Below are 23,366 nucleotides of genomic sequence, written 5' to 3' on the forward strand. Positions count from 1 at the left end.
GCAATGGAAATTCATGTAGAAAAACATCAAATGATCAAAACATGGATTGTGATTGTGATATATGCAAAGAAAAGTGTGTAAGTTATTATTGTCCATTTGTACAAAAATGTAATTACAAATTACTTAATAAATTAGTCTAAAATACTAGTACGACTCAAAGTGGCTAAAACAGAAGCGGAAGTGATTTTTCAATTCCGTAATCTTCATTGATAAATTAAGCTAAAAATGGCCAAAACAAAAGCATAAGATATTTTTTATTTTATAATCTGCCGTGTATCACGACATCTCACTAATAATTTATTGCTATTTTATTATGGTAATGTTTATTAAATAAAAGTCTATTATTATTACGTTACTTCATGATTAATACCTATCAATAACAAAAATTATGGAGTATATCATAATTTTGGTCGAATTTCAAAATTTCCATAAATTTAAAACTTAATCATAAAAACCATTCACTTTAATATTGTTACTACTAGAGTCTTCTTATAATGCTTATAACACCATAATCCAAAACTAAGACTAAATCTACACGCTTAGATTTTGAAATGAGTGGATGAGATTAAAGCTCACAAATTTCAATAAATAGTAGACAAAATATCAACAAAAGGATAATATAGTCATTATGTTGTATATGGTAATTTTCTTGGGTGTTTTTTTATATCAATATAGTGTATTACAAATATCAGCAATATGACATCAGAATATCAACACAAATACAAGAAAATATCAACACAGTTTTATTGATATTTTACCTACACTATATTGAGATTTTTTTTGCATTTGTTGATAAAATCTGCTTATCAACATGTACGAAAATTGAAATATAATTTATCAAATTTTATCACCCGAATATCGTCGGAACATATGCAATTGATATCTCGTTGGAATCCTTATAAAATTATCTTTAATTTGATAATTTTTTTTGCGAAAAAATAAGTTAAATCGGGAGAGCTAGGAAAATTTAAAGTTTTAAAATGATTTTGATGAGAGAGAATTGACATTAATACCATTTAAATTTATTTAATAATTTTTTAATTTAAAATATAATCCGTGTGACATTATTTCAACCACTAGATCTCCTAATCTAATGGTTACGATTTGGTCTTAATTTGTGATTTGCTAATTAGTTAGCAATACATCCGTCACTACTATTCTCAAAATAAAAACAAATATGCTAGTAAATTTATATCTGATATATCAATTAAATAGTACTAGTAAGTATATATCAGAACAATATAATTTTAAATACATTTTTTTTAAAAGAAATCAATCAAACATGATGTGGTCAGCCACATAAAGCCTAAATATTGGAATCGATGCTGTTTTGATGACTCTCCATTTTATTAATGTTAGATAATAGTACTCCTATTTCTTTTTTTATTATTCTATTACAGTTGTGTCATTTTATTTAGATATATACGAAGTACAACACACTTTATCTCTTAATTTTGATTTTCGCACATTATTTATGATTTTAGAGATTGTAGAGGAATTACAACAATAAAGTTTGTGGCCTTTACGAGTTCCGACCAAATTATAAGTTTTTGATAAATTTCAGAAATCAACCAAATATCGTGATACCAACGACCAATTGCTCTCAAAGATATAGGAGTAATTATTTAGGTTCATTTTCCGATTTTATGGTTTGCATTTTTGTTTGGATTCCAATTTTTTTTTGTTATACTACAACCGTCCAAGCAAAAGAGTTTTCGTTTTAATGATAAATTAGCAAAATGGGAGATAGAAGGAAAAAAAGACTATAATATTATTAGTAAAAAATGATACACACCTCATTAAAAAGAGAAATTTTATATAAATAGATAAAGACTAATTTCGGGAGAGGAAAAGCAACAATTTTTCATGGATGGGGTAATAAATGTTAATCACAATGTAGTATGATGAAATAATAATAAAACGTTTTGTAACAAATATTACTTCCTCCGTCTTAAATTAATTGAATTAAATTCCTTGTTGTGTTTCACAATTTAATTGAGTCATTTATTTTTTTTTCAAAATTCCATAGTTATTTTTCGTACTTCTCTCTTGTATTTTAGTAACTTAGATTTTATTTTCTCTACTGTATCTGCTATACAGTTTTCTTTATATTTTATCCCTCTTTACTTAGATATCAGTTTTTAAAATTGCATAAGATAACAAACGCGTGACTTAATATGGGATCCAAAGAGTTTTAAAGTAGTGAAATTGTTGAAATAAAAAAATTGATACTCCTTCAATTTTCACCAAAATATGCACTTTCTAATTTTAAAAATTTTAGAAACCATTTTGTACTAACAATACTCCTACTTAACTATTTTATATCTGTTCCTCTTTTTTACTCTTCTGTCCATAAAAATTTGTCACTTATTTTCATTTTCGTCCGTCCCTGCAAATTTTGTCACCTTTCATTTTTGCCATTTTTTGTAGTAGACCTCACATTCACCAACTCATCCACACTCACATTTTATTAATACTCCCTCCGTCCCACAACAGGAGTCACATTGGTGTGAGCACGAGTTTTAAGAATTGTAAAGAATAGTGAGTTGAAAAAGTTAACGGAATATGAGGTCTATTTTTTATATTGGTTTTATAATAAAATGTGAGTGTAAGTGAGTTAGTGGAATATGAAACCTACTTACCATTTATAATAAAAGTGAAATGTAATTCTTATTGTGAGACAGAAGAAGTATATAAAAATAGGACTCATATGCCACTAATTTTTTCAATCATTTTTCTATTACTTTTCTTAAAACTCGTGTCGGATCAAATAATGATAAATTATAAGGGACGAAGAAAATACTTAATTAATTGTACATTAAAACTCATGTTATACCCAAAGTGTATATTCTTATGGGACGAATTAAGGTTTATGACAATTTTATCATATTTTATGTTTGGCCCCCAACATTTATGAGCAAAAAGTCTGTCCGTGTTATCAAATCCCTAATTTAATACGCATCGGTGTAATCATCCCACGTGTCATTAGTTTAATGATTCTATAAAAACTAGGTCAACGCATATCCCACGCATTAAATAACGCGCGTTGCCAACACTCATCCTACGGGACAACGCTCCGTTACCGTGACAGACAAAGCTCGCTCACCACTTTTTGCGCAGCGCGTAGCGTGACAGGCGTGTGACCAAAGAATCCCCCTTTTCTTGCGGGACTCCGAGCCAATCACAGCTCTACGCGTCATCAAATTAAGTGACGTAGGAGGGACGGCCGTCATTAGTGGATGATCAGTAGGATTATTGTACGTGGCCTGCACCAAATGAACCGGAAAAATAAATAAATTACTCACCCATCAATTAAAAAGTTACTGTTATTACATAACAAAACAAACAAGACTGTACTACTTTCCTTGTCTCTTCATTATAGTAAAAAATTTTATTAGTTTAAAAAATTAATCAATTTTTATATATTTGATATGTTTTTCTAATTTAATGAGATGGTGCTTATAAATATATCTTTTTTATTTATCAATTGTATATTAAAGTATGTGACAAAGTACCCATTTCTAAAGAATAATAATTATTTTAATGGAGTACTTATTATAGTAAAGTATGTTCTGCATAAATTTTTTATTTGTGAAATTTTGCTAAAATATGGGAGCGAAATTGGGATACAACAAAAAGTGACTCAATTTTTATTGGTAAACAAACAGCAATTTTAAAAATCACTCTTTTTATCTTCTGTTTCTTCTGTGCTCTTTTCTCGTGTTCTCTCCAGAAGTAGTTTCAAAATAATTTCTTCCAAGGGCTCTGCTCTCCATCAGTAGCTTAGAAAGAGGGAGAGAAAGATACGCCGCTAAATATATACGTGTCCATAAACATTTGAAGAGAGAAAGGTTGAAGCCATGGGGTGTTTCCTCTGCTCTCGCGAATCGTCAACTTCCAAGGACACGAGGAAAACGATTATTGATAGAAAAATTAACCTGTCTGAAAGAACTGATCAGGCCAAAAACTCACCAGGTATTTTTACGATCGGTCTCTGTAAAAAAAAAGGTTCTCTTTCAATTGTGTTTTCACGAATGCAATCGATTTTTATTCTTCTTCTTCTTCTCCGCGCATTTTGGAATTATTAACGTTTGTTCTAGAAAGATCGTGTTGATGATTTTCGAATTTCGTGTTTCGATATTTGGACGTTTGCTTGTGACCTTCTCGGATTCGTTTGATGATCTTATGCGGAAATTTAGTATTTTTTCCTTTTGAAATTGGGTTTGATGAATTTCGATTTATGTGTCTCGCTTGTTGATGGATTTTCAAACAACCATGTTTGTTAAAGTGTTTACTTGATGTGCAAATGTGGGATGGTGAATTTATACGCAACTGTGTGTCTTTCTGTCCTGTTGCATCCAAAGATTGGATTTTTTTTATAGAATTTAGGTTTTTATGTTGAGGTTGGATTGCATCATCAAATGCAGACATCATATTTTTGTCCTGTAACTATTCAGAATATGTTATGAGAGGTGAAAATTTTTGGTAATTTTTTCTTGTATGTGGTACTCCGTACTCCTTTTTTTGTATTCTGTTTGTTGTTTCGATGATCTACCTTTGATTCTTCAATATCCTGTTGCTGTATTATTGCTCAGATACGCGTAATGTTAGTTCGCCCAAAGTTGTGAAAGAGGATCGCCCTATTGCAAATCCGGCTCATGTGGAGACCTCAGCAAACGAAGCAGATGTCGGTAGTAAGAGTTCTCGTGATGGGGAGTCCAAAGCGCGGACTTTTACCTTTGCTAACTTATCTGCGGCGACCCAGAATTTCAAGGAAGAAAATTTCCTCGGAGAAGGGGGATTTGGAAGAGTTTATAAAGGTCGTTTGCTGGACACTGGTGAGGTCAGTGAGATCGAAAATTGTACGAGTATAGTACCTCTTCGCCATTTGCTCTCCTTGTTTTCATGTGTATCAATTATTTCTTCCTTTTCTTTTAAAGAGGAGTTATTGAAAGTTTGTGCATTTGCAGCTTGTGGCTGTCAAGCAGCTTGATCGCAGTGGATGTCAAGGGATTAGGGAATTCGTGGTTGAAGTTATGACTTTAAGTATGGCTGACCACCCCAATCTTGTTAAGTTGATCGGCTATTGTGCTGAGGGTGATCAGAGGCTGTTAGTCTATGAGTACATGCCTCTAGGATCTCTCGAGGACCACTTACACGGTATGTCACGCCCAGCTGGAAACATACAGTTTCTCGTTTCCCTCTTCGCTGGACATTTTAGCTGTGCTACTTTGTCACTGCAGGTCCTAAACTGAAAAGGAAAAAGCTGGATTGGAACATAAGGATGAATATAGCAGCTGGTGCAGCCCGGGGCTTAGAGTATTTGCACGACAAGATGAAAACTCCCATTATTTATCGAGATTTGAAGGGTTCCAATATATTGTTAGGGGATGGATATCATCCCAAACTATCTGACTTCGGTTTAGCTAAAGTCGGCCCTTCCGGTGATCAGACTCATGTCTCCACCAGAGTTATGGGCACATATGGATATTGTGCCCCCGATTATGCAATGACAGGTCAACTCACCTTCAAATCAGATATCTATAGTTTTGGTGTTGTTCTCCTAGAGATCATCACAGGCAGGAGAGCCATTGACAATAGAAAATCTGGTCCAGAGGCAAATCTAGTCTCATGGGTAAGCTTCTCTAATTTCTATACTTTGTTGTTCAGTGTTTACCTCCGCGTGAAATGTCGTTTGCCTTTTCAGTTCAAACAATATTGTATCCATCAAAAGTGCCATATTATGAAGTAAACTTAGCTCGTTTTGTGTGGTATTTTGAGAAATGTCACATCAGCTACAAGCACTGTCTGCTTTTGTAGTTTGGTGGTTATGTTTATAGTCCATGTTCAACAGGTTAAACTTTTTCATCCGGGCACTATTAAATGATTTTAACGAACTGTTGGCTGTGTTGTTTCGCCAGTTAGGCCACTCGAAATTGCTCCACTAACTTAGCATGATAGCTGATTATGATTGGTTGGCCATATGAAGATTACAACCTTTGGCTGCTATATTCATTCGATACAAACCAACTCCTTTATGAATGAACGTCGAATGTGTGAATCTCTAACACTGGTCATGGTCATGGTGCTTTGTTTTCTACCAGAAATTCCCATCTATGTGTGAGGAGATATGTGATTATATATCTCAAATAGTGTAATCTTTTTCGTTAAATCATTTCGGAACGATGATGCTTAACCGGGCTTGCCTGAACTAGGGGTGCTCACAGAACCAAGCTCTCACTTCCATATAATCGAGTTATTAATACGTTGAACATGTCAAAACAGAAACCTTGAATGCCATGTAACTGTCTTTTTATTGAATATTGATTGGTTTTTAAAGGTTTTGGTGATATTTTTTGATGATTTATAACAGGCAAGGCCGCTATTCAAGGACCGCAAAAGATTCCACCAAATGGCTGATCCGTCGTTGGAAGGGCAGTACCCGGTGAGAGGGCTGTACCAAGCTCTAGCAATAGCTGCAATGTGTGTCCAAGAGCAGCCAAACATGAGGCCACTCGTTGCTGACATTGTCACAGCCCTCAACTATCTTGCCTCGCAGGCCTATGACCCGAGTGTCCATGGTGTCCAAGGCCCCGAAACTACGCGTAGCAGATCAAAAGGATATGGCGAACGCAAAAACGACAACGACAACCAAGCCCGGGGACGGCAGAGTATATAGCTGCTTCCACTCTCACCACTTTTTACCATCAGGGAGTTTACTCCCACTCAACTCTTTATGTAAATCCACACTTTTGGGGAGAGATAGATGTTTACAGGTTATTATAACATCGGCTTTGCTAGTGTATTTAACTATTTATTCAACAATTTGTTGCTGCATACAGACTACAGGGATATAGGGGCTGTTTTAGAGCTATTATTGCCTTGGTACTTTTATGTTGGTTTTTACTTGGACGTGCAAATGTGCAGCTTATATCTTTCTCGCTTTTCTACATATTATTGGGGTTTTTTTTATTGTGATTACTATTATTAGAGAGAGAGAAAAAAAAAGAAGCAAAATAAGGGAGACGAGTCGCGTGCAGAGCGCGTGACTGTGGAGAGTTTTCCCGCCAATCAGTTGGAATGCTAAACATAAAAAACAGAAATCGAAATGTGACTAACAGAATTGAGAGGAATAATTTTGTTTCTGCAATTCTCTCTCTACGAGTCGTTTCGTTCCGTTCTGTTCTGTTCTCTCTCTCAACGATGCAGAGACAAGCAGGAACCTCTCGCGCGGTGGAGCTGCCGCAGACATCGCAGCCCCGATTGGTGCCGTTTTCTTCTCCCAAGGGGAAGATCGAGGAGGCTGCTAATCTTCCGCTCTACAAGAGGAATTCCTCCGTCGGGAAGAAGGAGAATTTGAAGTCTCGATTGCCAGAGAAGCTGGTTCATCTCATTCCTGTCGCGGTGCTTCTCTGCTTCTTCATCCTCTGGTGCTTTTCCTACTCCGGTAAGATTAGACGATGTTAATTGACTGTTGATTTCTGGTGTGCGTGTGAGGTTTTTCTCTATGCTGCGGAAACGCACGATTAAGGAATGACTTTTTTTTAATCAATTTTGTTTGACTGCTCATCCATCAAATCGATGAATTGCACAGATCTTGTGCATCATGGTGAAAACGGGGAATGTCGTGGTTTTCCAGATCTTCAGAATCTGTGTATAAGGAAAATAGAAATTCATAGTTTGCCTAGTGGTGGTTAATTGTTTGTTTTGTGTATAAAAAGCAGTGAATTTCGATAGCAAGGAGGAATGGATTGCTGCTGCTCGACTGATGGCACAAAATGCAACGTTCTTCCCGCCTTTTTCATGGATTTCCGGCGTACAGCTTCTGAACAACGATAGCTATTCCGAGTGATTGGATGAGCAAGACTTGAACAATCTACGGCAGCGAACGGTGAGGTTTCAATCACTGTTGATCTCTTATGCTAGAAAAAGCCAGACAAGTATACCACAATGTAGCTCCGATTCATGATTATTTTGTTGCTTTGATTGAAGTTGCTAAATGTGTAACATTTAGACTCAAAACTAGAAAATCTAGCCAAATCTACAAATGTTCACTTGATTTGCTACTTGCTTTGATTGCCTCTGCACCGGCAAGTTCTTCTCCTCGTCTTTGGGAAATGTTTACTTAATTGTTGAACCACACCACCCCTCTCGTCTCCTATGGCTGCCGCCGCAGATTTCCACAAACTCGATGCTGCAGCACCAAACATGCTTTGTCTCCTACGTCGGAGACAGCCACCGGTCCCCTGAGGTTCTTGATCGCAGTTCATCATCTATTGGGATATCCCAAAAGTTCAGTACTATATCTTTTAATTTGAATTAAAAAAAATATTCTGTATTCTTTGCTAAAATAAGCTTTAATAGCAGTGGTAATTTGTCAAAATGAAGCGTGGAGCACTAAATAAGGGCGAAATATAATAGTAACTACTAAATTAAGTTTATCAAAGAATATTAAATGCATTTTCTTAATCCGTATGAGAATTGGAAATTATGTTGTTGGAAGGCACGAGTGTGAAGATGAATTACGGGGTGAAACGTGTTTCCCAGTAGAATGTTCAAATTTCTATGTTATTGATTGTAAATACTACTACTATATGGAATGGTCATTAATTTGTGTATAATGTTTTTGCTTTAAATCAGAGTATCAAAGATTGAAAATATCATTCGAGTATAATGTGCAAACACAAAAATTGCATGTGATTTAATCTGCTGCTGCAGCCACGATTTATATTAGAGTAATAGAGGTTATGCAGATCTTGAAAGGTTGAGGCCCTTCATGCGAATTGGTCACGTGTCATACACCTAATAAAAATATTATTCCTAGTATTTACTCCTATTATTCTACCCAGGTGAGGAGGGGTACTATTATGCACAAAACAAATCTATTTTTACCAGCAGAAATTATTTTTAGAAGAGATTAATAACGGTTTTCAATTATCTTGTACTCCTACTTCATTTGTCACATCCCTTTCTTTTTCGTACTTGTTTCAAAAAGTAATAATAAATAATTAAAATTTAGAGAAAGTAATATAAGAGAGAATAATACGTAGAAGAGTCTCTTCATTATTGTCTCTCACTTTAACGTTTTTCTATTTTAGTTATTTATTAGAATTTTTTAAAAATATGTGAAAAAAAAGGTAATCTGAAAACGGAGGGACTACTGTTTAGATGCATCAATTTTTTTATAAGGGATGTTATATAACTGTTCTTAAAAAAGTACTGTAGCTACTTCTTCCCTGTGTCTCTTATCTAAAGGAGTCCCCACATACCACATTTAATGCCCATTGCCCACTGACACCCAGTGCGTGTTGTGTGTTTACTCCTTTTTGCGTGCTTCAGTCCCCTGAATTCGATGGCGTCTGATAGCAAGAGCAATAACGCCACCACCCACCACAAACCCATGTCTTCAAGACTCCACCAGCAACAATTAGTGTCCACAATGATCAAGCAGGGCTTCATCTCCGACCCCTTCCTCTCCCCCTCTCGCCTCACTCCTCTCTCTCCTACCCCTCACCACCACCACCACCACAGCCCAACCCTCTTCGAGATCATGTCGGTCGACCCCAATCCCGCTCTCGAAGCCCGCAAGAAGCTCCAAGAAAGGGTCTCCGCCGCCCTCTCCCAGGCCCCCTTCAATATCTCCACCCAATGGGGGCCTGCCGACGTCACCCTCACAGTAGCGGGCCGCGCGGAGGCCGATGAGCCGCCGTTCCGGGTCACCCTTGATGTCCACCTACGCGTCTTGGCCGCCAAAAGCCGCTTCTTTTCCGACAAACTTCGCCGGAGCGGGACCCACTCTGTCGAGATTCTCGAGTGCAATGACGTGGCCGTCTATGTGGAGGCTGTCGTCCTCATGTACTCTGCCGAATTGAAGACCAAGCTCCTCGGCATGGCTGTCTCCAAGATCTTGGCCCTTTTGAAGGTTTCTCTCTCCCTCTTTCGTAATAAACACTTCAATTTTCCTTACTTTCTTTGTAATTCTTATCTAGAATGATTAATGATGCTTTCTATACTCAATGTGGACTCATAAACGGGTAATTTGAGTTCAAATTGGGAAATAAGAAAAAATTTCGAGATTGTTTATTTAATAATGTGAAAAGTAGCAAGAAGTTGTGCCTTTAATAAGTGAAAAATAAGTGAAATGTGATATGTTCTTAGGCCAGAGTTGCTTGGCATTTGCAGATATGTTGTGCAATTATGTTTGAGGATGGGATTAGGGCATGTTTGGAGTATCTGGAAGCAGTGCCATGGTCTGAGGGAGAAGAGGAGAGTGTTGTTTCGCATCTAAATCAACTCCAGATTGATTGTTCAAGAGCAGAAACTGTGCTACAGAGAGTGGTAGCCGACCCTTCAACATCTTCAAGGCTGGAGAGTGTCTTCTTGAAATTGTCATTAGGTGTCTTGCAGGCCAAAGATGAAAAGGCCCGTAGAGAAATGAAAGGGTTGATATCTCGACTACTAAAAGAAGATGATAAGGATGGCCTTGATATCTCAAGAGATGTATTGTATCAGCTTTGCCACAGGTGCCTAGGCTCTCTTGTTCTGTGCTTATCTGGAACCACTGGCTTGGATGAAAGCAGGCAAGACCGAGGAGCTATAATGGCTGAGATTTCTCGAGAAGCTGAGAATATGCAGTGGATTCTTGGCATCCTTATAGAGAGAAACTTGGGGGAAGAGTTTGTGGACTTATGGGCTGACCAGAAGGAACTAGCACTTCTTCACTCCAAGATACCTACTATGTATCGCCACGAAATAAGCAAGATCACTGCCCAACTCTGCATTTCTATTGGGAGAGGGCAGATTCTAGTGCCCAAGGAGACTAGGTTTGCCTTGCTGTCGACTTGGTTGGAACCTCTTTACGACGATTTTGGATGGATGAGAATAGGGGGGAAACCTGTTGATAGGAAATTGATTGAGGAAGGGCTTAGTCAAACAATTCTTACTCTACCACTGCCTCAACAACAATCGTTTTTGGTTAAGTGGTTTGATAGGTTTCTTAACAAGGGCGACGATTGTCCCAATATTCAGAGAGCGTTTGAAATCTGGTGGAGAAGGGCTTTTGTGAAACAATATGCAATTGAGTCGCAATTGCAGCTAGCTGTCTGTGATATTCCAGACTGATGGGTATGTTTGCTTGAATTCCATGCCTCATGTAATGGTGTAAATAAAAATTCATTCCTTCCCATATCCAGTCTGTTTATATCTTCTTCTTCTAATTTCTGATAAGAATGAATCATATTCTAGATCAATGAAACAGTAGTTGTGCAGTTGAAATTGCTTTCTACTTCCACCAAATAGTTCCAAATAAACCGCGTGAAAACATATTTAATTTCCATGTGGAACTAATTCATCAGATTAATAGTTCACTACTTAATTTTCTTCCATCCATGTCTCTGTAACTCGTTTACATAGCTACTAATCACACATTCCATCAGCAAAATTGATGGAATCTTTTGAAGCTTGTTCAATTTCATATATTTGTTACTATGAAATTAGTCTTTGCTAGTGTGTTAAGAAGACCCTGGTAACCTTACCCCTTTTTTGTCATTCGACTGCAGAAATTCTGTAAAATAGAGTTTCTTTCCATTAGGCTTGATTAATTTTCTTTAATAATGTCGGCTCATTTTCTACTTGCATAAGCGAACTACCTGTCGTCTCTCACGCTACATTTTAGGGCCGACAGCAAAGAGAGAGTGGCTGAGATCAGTCAGTGAGTGGTGTCTACTGCTATATCTCATATGTTACAGAATATAAAGAAAATTTATGAATTAACTGATAGGTTACTAGTATATCTCATATGCATGGATGAAGACATGTAATGTAAGTGACTTTTCCTCTCAGAAAGAGTAAAAGTTTTTTAGTTTTTATTTTTGGTGTATGTATATATGCTGTTAAAAGCTAGCTGTGAAATAATAGCCTCACTTTTGAGAGGCTAAGAAGTCTTGTGACTGTTTCTCATACTTGAAATTAGCCTTCTTGGAGTCATCTGCAGACCAAATGAAGATCCCATGAAGCTTCCCCTGCTTGCTCAGTTCGCTGCAGGCATCGAAGAACCCATTTTGAGGGGATAGCCCGCCACTCCCGTCAGTCCCAAAACTCACCAGAACTTGGCCTCCTTTGTAGTTAAAGCTTTGTTCGTCGAAATACTTTAGAAACTGAGAAACAGTGGTGCTCCTTGGATAGGCGTAGAACTGGAAATTCACGTAGTCGATGAGATGGCCATACTTTCTCCACAGAGCTAGATAGTATGGCTTGACAGAATCGTCTTCATACGGTGCTATGGAGGTGAAGGAGACGATCTCGTTCTGTTTCAGGTAGAAGATAAGTCCCCCGATACACTCGGCGAATGTATCAGGATCTGAACCGAAGTGTTCGTAATCTATATCGATTCCATCCAAACCGTAAGTTGTGACTATCTTAGTTATGGAATGAATTGCATTTGCAAGCCAGCTTTTGATTGAGGTAGGATGAAAGTAGACTGGTTTGTTGTTGCCTATGGTGTCACCTCCAAGGCTCATGCCTACTCTAACATTTGCATGCTTAGCTTTGATCGCAGACACCTGAGACGAGCCGAGGTTCTTCGTGTCCCAGTAGACTCGGAAATCTCCGTTTGTGGGAGCCGGGTGGGCTCCATCGGTGTAGTCGATGGCGAAGGAGAGGAGGAAGTGGAAGTCCACGCTGGGGTTGATGGGGACATCCGTGAATCTCACAATGGTGTCCTCAGCTCCGATGTATTCTCGGAAGAGCTTCTCCGGCTGTGCTGCTCCGATCGTCAGGAGATTGAAGAACAGAGAGTGGAGAGGAAGAAAAATGAAAAGAAGAGCATATTTACTTAACATGATTTTTCTTCGATTTTTGTGGTGTGTGTGTGTGTGGATACACAAATAAGGCATATTTATGGTATGTGAAATTGGATTTTTCTTGTATTAATGGTGCCGGATTGATTTTGTATGTTATGATCAGCTCTAACAATGCGTTGTGATTTGATTGTAGGGAGATGGTTTTGTTTGTTAGGGTTTTGTACAAATTGTTACATTGTTTTTGGAGTGCAGTTGCCGAATAGATTTTGAGTGTTGCAAATAAGTTTAAGAGGAAGAGCAAATTAATCTCCTTCTGCAGTCGTGTTTTGATTTAATGGTATGATTAGTGAGCGTTACGTTCTATAAATCATGCTTGAAGTCATGACTCATGAGATTGTGTGTAGTTTTCCGGCATATCACCGAAGCTTCTCTAATGCCAAATAATGTGTAGTTGATAACTTATCTTTGTTCTATTATAAATATCAAATTTATTGTTTACCTCAATATTGGAGTTTTTTGTTTATTTTAGTTTGAACCTTTTAATTTCGAATAGTTTTTGGACCATGCCACTAATTTTTTGAAGAGTAGTGATAAATTAACAAAAATTGTATATATAAAATTGGACATTTTACGTATTTTACATTCACAATACTTTATACATTACATATTTACTATTTAGGGAAGATTAAGTTTCTAAGTTTAATAACTGCACATTTAGGAAGGATAATTCATTCTATCATAAAGCTACATAATTATAGATGAATCAAAACTAAAAGATAAATTTATCACATTCTTCACCATACATTTTTATAAATATTGGGTTAGTATTTGAAGAATATTAAATTTCTTCTATTTTCTCAACACTCAAATACCGTATGCAATAAAATCTAATGAATAATTTGACATATAAAATGTTAGTAGTCATTAAAAAAAAGTCACATAATATATTTAAATTTTTAGTATTGTCATCCAACTAATTAAATATTATTATTTTAATTTTTAGTATTATCATCCAACTAATTGAAAATTAATATTACAATTAATCAGTAATAAAATATAAACTTAAACAATAATAGTTATTCAAAACAAACTATTTCATTGTGTGATAAAAATTACATATATTATAAAAATAACTATGTGTAAATATACTTAATTAATTAGTATTATCACCCAACTAGTTAAATATCATTAAGTCGATTTCTTTGAGTATTGTATTCTTTACTTGAAAATTATGAAATGAATATCAAATAGTAAAAAATAAATATTAACAAATAATCGTCATTCGTATCCAACTATTTTAATACTCTTACTTAAATTTTAAATTATAAAACAACCACATTTATATTTAGTTAATTTCTTAGTATTTTCATCAAACTAACTGATGATCATTAAATTAATTTTTTTTTATATATTCAGTATCTTGACTCAAAACCATGAAAAAAATTGATAGAAAACAATAACAATAATCATTCACATCCGACTATTTTATTATTCAATAATTTTAAAATTGTAAATTATAAAAATGACTATATATATTATATGTATACTTAATTTCTTAGTACTCTCATCCAACTAATTGATGGTGATTACATCGATTTTTTGTGTACTTGAAAATTGATTAAAATGATAATAATCATTCGCATTCAACTATATTAGTGTTAAATATGCTAATAATTGTAATTATAAAAATGACTACATGTATATAGTTTGTGTTGGTACTGTTATCCAACTAATTGATGATCACTATATCGATTTCTTTGCATACATCTTGACTAAAAAATCATGAAATGGAGATAATTTTGATACGTAATAGTAACAAATAAATTAAAACGATAAAATCATTCAAATCGAATGACTCTTAAATTGTAAATTATAAAAATAACGTACAATATATATACTTAGTTTCTTAATATCATCATCCAACTAATTAATGACAATAAAGTCGGTTTAGTTATGTACTCTTCTTGACTAAAAAATCATGAAATAAAATTAATTTTTATAATTAATAATAATAATAAAAATTAATCTAAAATAATAATAGTCATTCACATTCAACTAATTTATTATTAAATAATTATAAAAATTGACTATGTGTATATATATTTGATTTTTTATTGTCACCAATCTAATTGATAATCATTAAATCAATTTTCTGGTGACTCAACATTATTTAAAACCATGAAACATAAATAAATTCAATATGTACTACTAAAAAATATACTAAAGCTATATTAGTCATTTGCATCGAAAAATTGTAAATTATAAAATGACTACACTGTAAACTATAAAAATGATAGTATAAGAATATGTACTTAATTTATGAGTATCGTCATTCAACAAATTAATTATCATTAAGTCGATTTCATTTTATTCTCTACATCCATAATAAAAAATCATGCAATGAAATTAAAATTGATACTATAATATTAAAAAGTAAGTTTTAAAAAATTTATTTGCATCGAACCACTTCATGATTGAATAATTCTAAAAATTATAAATATAAATGCAAGTACTTGTATGTGTACTTAATTTCTACTATAAACCCCCTTCATGTTAATTAAGAAAGAAATAATAATTAATATTTCCTTAATATAAAAATACTCATCAGTAAAAGTAAATTAAAATAAAAAGTATTCATATATCTGCTTTTGGATATATAATGAAAAAGGGAACACGCTAAGGAAAAATAGTGTTAAAGGAAAATAACACAAAAATTAAAAGAGATATTGCAAGAAATGTTAAATCATTATTGGTATAATATTTTCTCATGTAGTCCACATATCAAATATAGAAATGCTTTATTATTTTAATTTATTTTTTCATATATTAAATTATTTTATCGTCATAACATTGATGATTTATATTATATGATAATTTGGAATAAAAAATTAACAAAAAATAATCAAACAAGTTATGAAAAAATAATACAAATTAAATGACAAAAAACTAGATACTAAAGTATAAAATGATCAAGTATAAATTTCTTTTAAAAAATAGTATATGGTACTTTATTAAATTATATAGTACTAGTAATTATTTTACAATTAAATATAGTACGTTAATTATTTAGAGTGTTAATTAATATTACCATAAAAAATTCATAATCTAAATCAATGATACTTTACTAAACTGATAGAGTTAAAAATATCCAACATTAAATAAGGATAAATTAGTCATAAAATTATATCCTAAAAAATAGAACTAAATTAAAGGGTATTTTCTATATACAATTCTTGTTAATTTATCTTTTCTCTTTTTTGAATTAATAAATTGTGAGTATAAGTGTTTGTCGCAATTCCATATCATCTGCCAACTTTCAACTAAGGCCATCCGCAATGGGGCGGATGATGGCACGCCCGATGGCGCGCATCGTCCGCGCCCGCCATCGTCCGCCCCATTGGGGGTGCGTGACATAGGCTGCAGACGATCGTCGCGCCCTATACTAAGGGCGCGGAGTATAGCGCGGACGATGTCCATCGTCCGCCCATTGCGGCCTAAGCGGACGATGGCCGCGGACGATAGGTCATCGGCCGCGCCATCGTCCGCCCCACTGTGGGCTACGCGGACGATGGCATGCGTTTTTTATTGGAATGAAGATGACCATGCATCTAGCTCGTCCGGCACGTCGACCGAGACACCCGATAGAGGGTTACCGTTAGGCTTCAATGAGGTTCTATCTAGACAGGCCTCAATGCGCAACCAACAGGATCATGCGCAGCTCATGAGCGACATGATTGAAGAAGTGTGGGCTCGTAACCGCCGTCGCTGAGTTTGCGTTTTTTTTAATTCGCATTGTAATGTATTAATTTTTAGGGATAACTACCTTAAAAGTCACCAACTTTGCCCGAATTCTGGTTTTTCCTACGAGCTTTAAAATTGGCGTATAAAGTCACGAACTTTGCATTTAGTCGCCGATTTCACATGATTATTTTTCCGGCGAAATGGCGAGCTGGCGTGTCGTTTTTAAATGATGTGGCATCTCGTGGCCGCTTACATGGACATCATGTAGTGACGGTGAAAAAATTAAAGAAATAAATTTAAAAACAAATTTCAAAAAATAGAAAAAACTTAAATAAACGTAAAACACAAAATTTAAAAACTTTAAAAAAGCTTAAAACACAAAATTAAAAAAATTAAAAAACTTAAAATTTTAAAAAACTTAAAACACAAAATTAAAAAATTAAAAAACTTAAAAAAACTTAAAATTTTAAAAAACTTAAAACACAAAATTAAAAAAACTTAAAATTTTAAAAAACTTAAAACACAAAATTAAAAAAACTTAAAAAACTTAAAACAATTACTCTAAAAAACTTAAAAAAAACTTTAAAAAACTTAAAATTAAAAAAACTTAAAACTTAAAACACAAAAACTTAAAACACAAAATTAAAAAACTTTAAAAAAAACTTTAAAAAACTTAAAACTTAAAATTAAAAAAACTTAAAACTTAAAACACAAAATTAAAAAACTTAAAACACAAAATTAAAACATCAAATGCATAGAATTGACTACCGTAAAATTGCAAGCAATAAACCTAATTATCAAAAATTGGCACAAATTCTTCTGCTGGAAACTTCAAAAACTCGAATTGGCAAGAAATCAAACAAACACATGGTGTTGATGAAGAATTAAATCAAGCACGGGTTGAAAATTGTGATCTTTTAAAGCTGAAATGGATTTAAATACAGAGGAAAAAGTAAAGCGAAACCAGCTTAGGGTTGATGTTCTTGTTTGCGCTTGATGCCATTAGAAATTTTAGGGAAAATTCAGCAGATGAATCAGGTGGAGTAGCAATTGAAACTTTGATTGAAGGAAAGGGATTTTAGTTGTGGTTTTGCAATGGTTATGAGGACGATGCTGGAGTCCGGAGGTACGATCGGCTGTGTGATGGAGGACGATGGCGGCGGCGGTGGTGGCGTTGTCGACGAAGATGCTGGTGGCGGTGCTGGGCGGCGGAGGAAGAGGGCTCGCGGAGGAAGGGAGGAAGAGGAGCTGGAGGCAGGGCAGCAGCTGGAGGAAGGTGTTAGAAACGGGGTCGTTTTACGATTTTCCCATGCCGGACACGTCAATATTCAGGCATGCCACATAGGATTTTGAGTTGCCGGAAAATATAGGGTCGGGTCGGGTCGGGTCGGGTTGGGAAATACCAGACTAAATGCAAAGTTCGTGACTTTATACGCCAATTTTAAAGCTCGTGGGAAAAACTGGAATTCGGGCAAAGTTGGTGACTTTTAAGGTAGTTATCCCTAATTTTTATTAAATGAAATGAAGTTTTTGAAATTCGTATTTTAATTTATTAGTTTTTTTAAATTCGTATGGATTTTGTAAATATTAAAAAAATGATGATGTGACGCGCCATAGGGCGCGCCTTAGGGCGCTCCACTGCAGGTGGGGAGGTATGGGGATAAAACTGATGACGTGGCGCGCCTTAGGGCGCGCTTTAGGGCGCACTTTAGGGCGCCCCACAGCTGATGCCCTAAAAAAAATATATAAATAGAAAAACGACAAATAATTAATAGTGTACAAATTGAAAGGTGCTAGTTGAGATGGACCAATTGCACGAAACAGACGCAGTCAAATACAAATTCTAAATATTGTACAAATTTTAAACTATGATCTGTACCGTTAAAAAATGTCAACAAATGACAAAATAATAGCAACAGAAAATATCAACACAGTGTGAACGGTGTCTTTGACATTGTGTTGACATCAAAATCTTGAAATTTACACTATCTTGACATTGTGTTGATAGTGTATTGAAAAGTTTGAAATTTGTACAGTGTAATATATTAATAAATTATTATAATTCCTTCTAACGCGCGTGATTTTGATTGATTTTTATACAGAATTACATATTATTAAAACGTACAAATCAGAGAGGTCAATACAAAAGAAAGCAAAGAGGAGTCACTAATTTAAAAGGAAGATGCTAAATGCACATAAACTTTCTTTCTTTTTTAATCAGCAATCGGATATTGTTGTCATTTTTTAATATTTCCAAAAATATATAAAGGACTAATCCTGTTTTAAAAGAAATTGAATTTTACTTAACAGCATCCTCATCCGTGCTCTTACCAACGAGTACGGATATGGACCTGGATCCACTTTTACTCCATGCTCTTAGGCAAGAGCACAACACCCACATCCGTACTCTTCCGCGAGGACAAGCTCAAGGGTCCCACCATTCTATTATTCAATTTAAATAAAAACATTTCCACAAAATTAAAATGCATTAAAAATATCCGGAATACTATTACAAATTACAAAAAAATTAAAAATTACATAATTAAAATCCTAAAAATTAAAAAGTACATAATTAAAATCCTAAAAATTAAAAATTACATAATTAAATTCATAAAATTAAAAAAACCACTATTTGTGGCCGAATTTCTCCCAAATGTATTTGATTAGGTCTTCTTGTAGCTCAATGTGGGCTCGGGTATCGCGCATTGTGTTCCTTGTTTCGATCCTCTCGCCCACCGTCGTATGCACACCTCGGCGTGGGGGAGACCTCGCGGTTGAGCTTCCGGCTTCATCCTCGTCGTAAAAGCTAGCCGACATCGGTCCTTCGTCAGCTATAATCATGTTGTGCAAGATAATACACATGTTCATGATGTCGGTGATATTTTTCACGTACCACAGCCGAGACGGGGCCTTCACAATGTTGAATCGGGCTTGAAGGAGACCCCAAAAGCTCTTTCGACGTCTTTCCGAGCGGACTCTTGACGCTGCGCAAAATGAACCTGTCTCGGGTCTTGCGGGTTGCTAAGCGTCTTCACGAAAGTCGACCACCTTGGGTAGATACCATCGGCGAGATAGTAATCCATATGGTATGCATTTTCATTGACGGTGAAGTCGATCGCCGGTGCTACACCATTCAAAACATCATTGAAGACTGGTGAAGAATATAGCACGTTCAAGTCGTTGTTGGATCCGGCAATACCAAAATATGCATGTCAAATCCATAGGCGGTAGTCGGCGACCGCTTCAAGGATAAGTGTTGGGCCGCCGCCTTTGTGGCCGCTTAAGTGTTGTCCCCTCCAAGCAGTCGGACAATTCTTCCACCTCCAATGCATGCAATCAATGCTGCCAAGCATACCGGGGAAACCATGGACTGTTTCGTGAAGACGAAGCAACCGTTGACAATCATTGGTAGTGGGTGCCTGAAGGAATTCCTCACCAAAAGTTAAACGAACGCCGTCGCAAAAATTTTAAGACAAAGGATTCCAGTTGACTCACCGACATGCAAATACTCATCGAAGAGGTCAGTCGTTTGCCCAGTAGCAAGTTGTCAGATGACACATGTACACTTCTACAACGCCGAGAGACTTTGCCAACCTGTTGCGTCTGTACTTGTTTGAAAGTATTCAACACGGGCGGATAATGTGTTGACAATACACATAAACAAGCGTTTTGACATGCGAAAACGGCGCCAAAAGTAATCTTCCGGAAACCGCGGCTGGTCGGAAAAATAGTCGGCAACGAGCCTTTCGTTGGCTCCCTCCCGGTCACGATGGATGTAGCGGTGAGTTGATCTAGTTGGTCGAGGAGGAGGGACGGGGGTATTCGCGGTGACATTGGCTTCATAGGCAGCACGATATTGTTCATAGTATTCTTGTTCTTCGCGCTCCGCTTCTGCAATGAGATTGGTGAAATCAATTTGAAAGGGTTTGAGTAAAAGAGGAAGATGTAGATAAGTTGTATGAAAAAATATGAATGAGAGATGAATGGGAGATGATTTGATGTGAAAAATGGATGATAAATGTGTGTATTTATAGATGATTTTGGGAATAAAAAAATAAAAATAATAAAAAATTCCAGAAAAACGGTAAAAAACGGTCATATTTTTAGGAATCTGATTTTTTTTTTAATTTTTGGTGTTATTTTCGATTTTAAAAAAATGAATTTCCAACGGAAATGCTGTTGGCCAATCAGAACGCGCCACGTCAGCTGCTTGCTGGCACGAACGTGCTAGATGCATCGAGCAGCGCTGCGCCAGCGGCGGACAGCGAGTGTCGTGCCGCTGGCACGGACGGACGCCGTCCTTCAACCGATGCGGATGCTCTAACTATCTTCCACGGTAACTAAGGAAGGGATAAATAAATTTTCATTTCAGATGGAATACATATATTTCTTTGACAATATATACTTTAATATAAAAATAAAATCAACTAATCCCACTATTTATACTAATATTGATTCATATGGAGTGAAGTACTACTATTTTTAGTACTACTAGTAATTAGTTATGGGCATCGATTTGACTTGAAAATATTTTGCTTTTCCTGATATAAGCCAAATTAATTGTCACGACATCAAATGTGACATTCGACCTGATTGGTTGTTAAAATTTAGCTGATTCTCTAATTTAACATGATACCATGTTATTTATGATATACTACTGAGTTTTGTTATAAAATCTGAGTATTATATATAATTAGTCATTGACTCATTGGTAAATTTGTTTTGTCTTCGTCACTAAAGCACTACATTAGATTTGTTGTGATGCATAAAAGAAAGATGAGAATTAATTTCATAGTTGTCAATCTATAGATGATGTTACTGAATTCCACTAACTACCGTTGGGCTTAAGATATGAGCAAACCTATAAAGTAAACATTTCTAACAGTTATTCAATACTGGAATTGAAAGCGGAATCTTGTGCAATTATATATTACTTCAATTAGTTCAAATTAAGGTGATGTGATTGCCTTGACGAGCAATAGGTAGTATTTTCATGGAGTACAAATTAGTCTTGATAATTGGATGACACACATATTGTAATTTAAAATTTATAAAGTGAAACAGAGACTTAAAGATAGAGGAAAAAATGATTGAAAATAGGATGTGCCTCACTTGAGAAAAATTTATCATATATAAATAGAGACTAATTTAGTGGAGGAATCAGAATTCAAAGTACTACTACATGATAGAGAATGCCGCGAGTGGAGAAATCTATAAAAAAAAGAAATAAACCAAAGAAAAAGAAAAATAATGATTAAGTAAAGCTAACTAAGAGTATCATATATATTGTAGAACCAAAATATTGATATCAATTTGACCAACCCACATTTAAGTTATTATTGTTTATTTCGGACTAAAATATTTCGCACTCAATTAATAACTCATTTTCTAACTAGTCTGTTTGGCCAGGGTGTTTATGAAAAATTTTGCTATTTGCACAAACATTCTTGATAATTATTCTTGTAACAAAAATAGATCATGTTTTTTTTCATATTGAATAATTTTATTTTATCATTTCAACCTTAATATACAAAATAACTGATAAATTACACCATATGAATTAATGAATTTGCACACATTGAACATAAATAACAGCCGTAAAAAAAATTTCATACATACATATTTTTTTCATATTATACAAATCTTATAACCACATTTTAAAATAAATTTCGGTTAATCATGCCACCTCTCTAGGTGAATCGGACTTTGAAAAAATAAATTTCGAGCTACAAATTTCCCACGCAGCATTTTGCTTCTAGCATTTTGTTTCATATTGGAAGGACGCAGACTTTGTTGAAAGTATGAGGCATTATGGAGTATTATTTAAGTCACATACCAACTCTTACACATTCTAATTAATCTTCAGATAAAGTTTTGGACCACAATACTTTGTCTCTTTAATTTTAAATTCATGAGGATTATAATACTCAATGAACTTCTGTCTAACAATTTCATTATTATTAAAAGTTGAACAGATAAATAGTAGTAGTGCGAAAAATAGCGTGAACATCAATAAAATTTTATTGGCCCAAAATTTTAAAATACAATAAAACAATCCAATCTTATTCGAAAAAACAACTTTAATTGTATTAAAAATTCGGTTTATATTTATATTTTTTCATAAAAATGCTTTTTGTACTTTTAAAAATGCATGTCATATTTAAAAATCTCTTCAGAGTTTGGACCACAGACTACTACAAACTCTTTTTATACATTATATCAACATGTTAATATCACTTTCCTAGCAATATTAATACCCTTTTACTTTTACATTATTTCTTAGATTTAAGGAACACAATTTTCCAGAGGGTTATATTAATATCTTGAAAAGTCCTTTAATCTTAGATTATAGTCTTCTTTTCTCTAGATTTATATAAATGTCTTATGATTCAAGAGAACTATTATATTATGAGCTAACAAACATTATGGAAAATAATTTTTGGTAAAGAATGCATGACTTAAGCTGGAGATAGAGGGATAATTGCTTTTATGCAATGCCAATAAAAAAATAGAGAAATTATTACGTACGAACCTTAGATAGCGTGTGAAAAAACGAAATGAAATTAAATCCAACTGATACGAATGGTCCAAATCAAAATTTATTATTTTCCTCGTAATAGTAAAGACTTAAACTATATGTTCTGTACTTTGGTTACATTATTTTTGCAAAATTAATTGTTCTGTTCGGTACAGAACAGATCTAGCCAAAATACAAAGAATACAATTTAAAGTATCCCAAAAAATTTAAAACAAATTATTGATCCAGCGGTAGTATTAATCGCTGTAATGCCCACGGTGTCAGTAAATAAAATACTGCTACCATAT

The 23,366-nt window shown here is 34.7% G+C and overlaps 4 protein-coding genes across 7 annotated transcripts; 3 read left to right on the top strand and 1 right to left on the bottom strand.

Moving 5' to 3' along the window:
* The first annotated feature begins 3,682 nt into the window (after positions 1-3,682).
* Positions 3,683-6,931, top strand: LOC121742436 (probable serine/threonine-protein kinase PBL7). The gene is made up of 5 exons (XM_042135571.1): positions 3,683-3,975; positions 4,596-4,843; positions 4,971-5,160; positions 5,244-5,635; positions 6,374-6,931. Exons 1-5 carry the CDS (start codon positions 3,861-3,863, stop codon positions 6,677-6,679), a joined length of 1,251 nt encoding a protein of 416 aa, XP_041991505.1. The 5' UTR covers positions 3,683-3,860; the 3' UTR covers positions 6,680-6,931.
* A 146-nt stretch (positions 6,932-7,077) lies between these two features.
* On the top strand, positions 7,078-8,441 carry LOC121742437. 2 transcript variants are annotated; one of them, XM_042135572.1, is made up of 2 exons: positions 7,078-7,447; positions 7,722-8,441. In XM_042135572.1, exons 1-2 carry the CDS (start codon positions 7,081-7,083, stop codon positions 7,850-7,852), a joined length of 498 nt encoding a protein of 165 aa, XP_041991506.1. In that variant the 5' UTR covers positions 7,078-7,080; the 3' UTR covers positions 7,853-8,441. The 2 variants fall into 2 exon arrangements, with proteins under 2 accessions (XP_041991506.1, XP_041991507.1); XM_042135573.1 differs by having other exon boundaries at positions 7,725-8,441.
* Positions 8,442-9,239: 798 nt separating this feature from the next.
* LOC121742507 (BTB/POZ domain-containing protein At5g60050-like) lies at positions 9,240-12,575 on the top strand. Of its 3 annotated transcripts, none has more exons than XM_042135667.1 (3): positions 9,240-9,922; positions 10,183-11,124; positions 12,557-12,575. In XM_042135667.1, the coding sequence occupies exons 1-2, from the start codon at positions 9,353-9,355 to the stop codon at positions 11,119-11,121; spliced, it is 1,509 nt and encodes a 502-aa protein (XP_041991601.1). In that variant the 5' UTR covers positions 9,240-9,352; the 3' UTR covers positions 11,122-11,124; positions 12,557-12,575. The 3 variants fall into 3 exon arrangements, with proteins under 3 accessions (XP_041991601.1, XP_041991600.1, XP_041991599.1); XM_042135666.1 differs by lacking the exon at positions 12,557-12,575 and adding an exon at positions 11,993-12,129; XM_042135665.1 differs by lacking the exon at positions 12,557-12,575 and having other exon boundaries at positions 9,241-9,922; positions 10,183-11,187.
* LOC121742508 (chitinase 2-like) lies at positions 11,386-13,105 on the bottom strand. The gene has a single exon (XM_042135668.1). The coding sequence runs from the start codon at positions 12,891-12,893 to the stop codon at positions 11,919-11,921; it is 975 nt and encodes a 324-aa protein (XP_041991602.1). The 5' UTR covers positions 12,894-13,105; the 3' UTR covers positions 11,386-11,918.
* Positions 13,106-23,366: the final 10,261 nt, after the last annotated feature.

Source organism: Salvia splendens, chromosome 7 (genome assembly GCF_004379255.2).
Source record: "Salvia splendens isolate huo1 chromosome 7, SspV2, whole genome shotgun sequence".
Taxonomy (NCBI): domain Eukaryota; kingdom Viridiplantae; phylum Streptophyta; class Magnoliopsida; order Lamiales; family Lamiaceae; genus Salvia; species Salvia splendens.

Bases quoted from the DNA above. Each gene is read 5' to 3' on its own strand.
- LOC121742436 (XM_042135571.1), top strand. From the start codon at position 3,861: ATGGGGTGTTTCCTCTGCTCTCGCGAATCGTCAACTTCCAAGGACACG. The intron at 3,976-4,595 runs GTATTTTTACGA...ATTATTGCTCAG, and splicing joins TCAGGCCAAAAACTCACCAG to ATACGCGTAATGTTAGTTCG. The intron at 4,844-4,970 runs GTCAGTGAGATC...GTGCATTTGCAG, and splicing joins GTTTGCTGGACACTGGTGAG to CTTGTGGCTGTCAAGCAGCT.
- LOC121742437 (XM_042135572.1), top strand. From the start codon at position 7,081: ATGCTAAACATAAAAAACAGAAATCGAAATGTGACTAACAGAATTGAG. The intron at 7,448-7,721 runs GTAAGATTAGAC...GTGTATAAAAAG, and splicing joins CTGGTGCTTTTCCTACTCCG to CAGTGAATTTCGATAGCAAG.
- LOC121742507 (XM_042135667.1), top strand. From the start codon at position 9,353: ATGGCGTCTGATAGCAAGAGCAATAACGCCACCACCCACCACAAACCC. The intron at 9,923-10,182 runs GTTTCTCTCTCC...TGGCATTTGCAG, and splicing joins AGATCTTGGCCCTTTTGAAG to ATATGTTGTGCAATTATGTT.
- LOC121742508 (XM_042135668.1), bottom strand. From the start codon at position 12,893: ATGCCTTATTTGTGTATCCACACACACACACACCACAAAAATCGAAGA.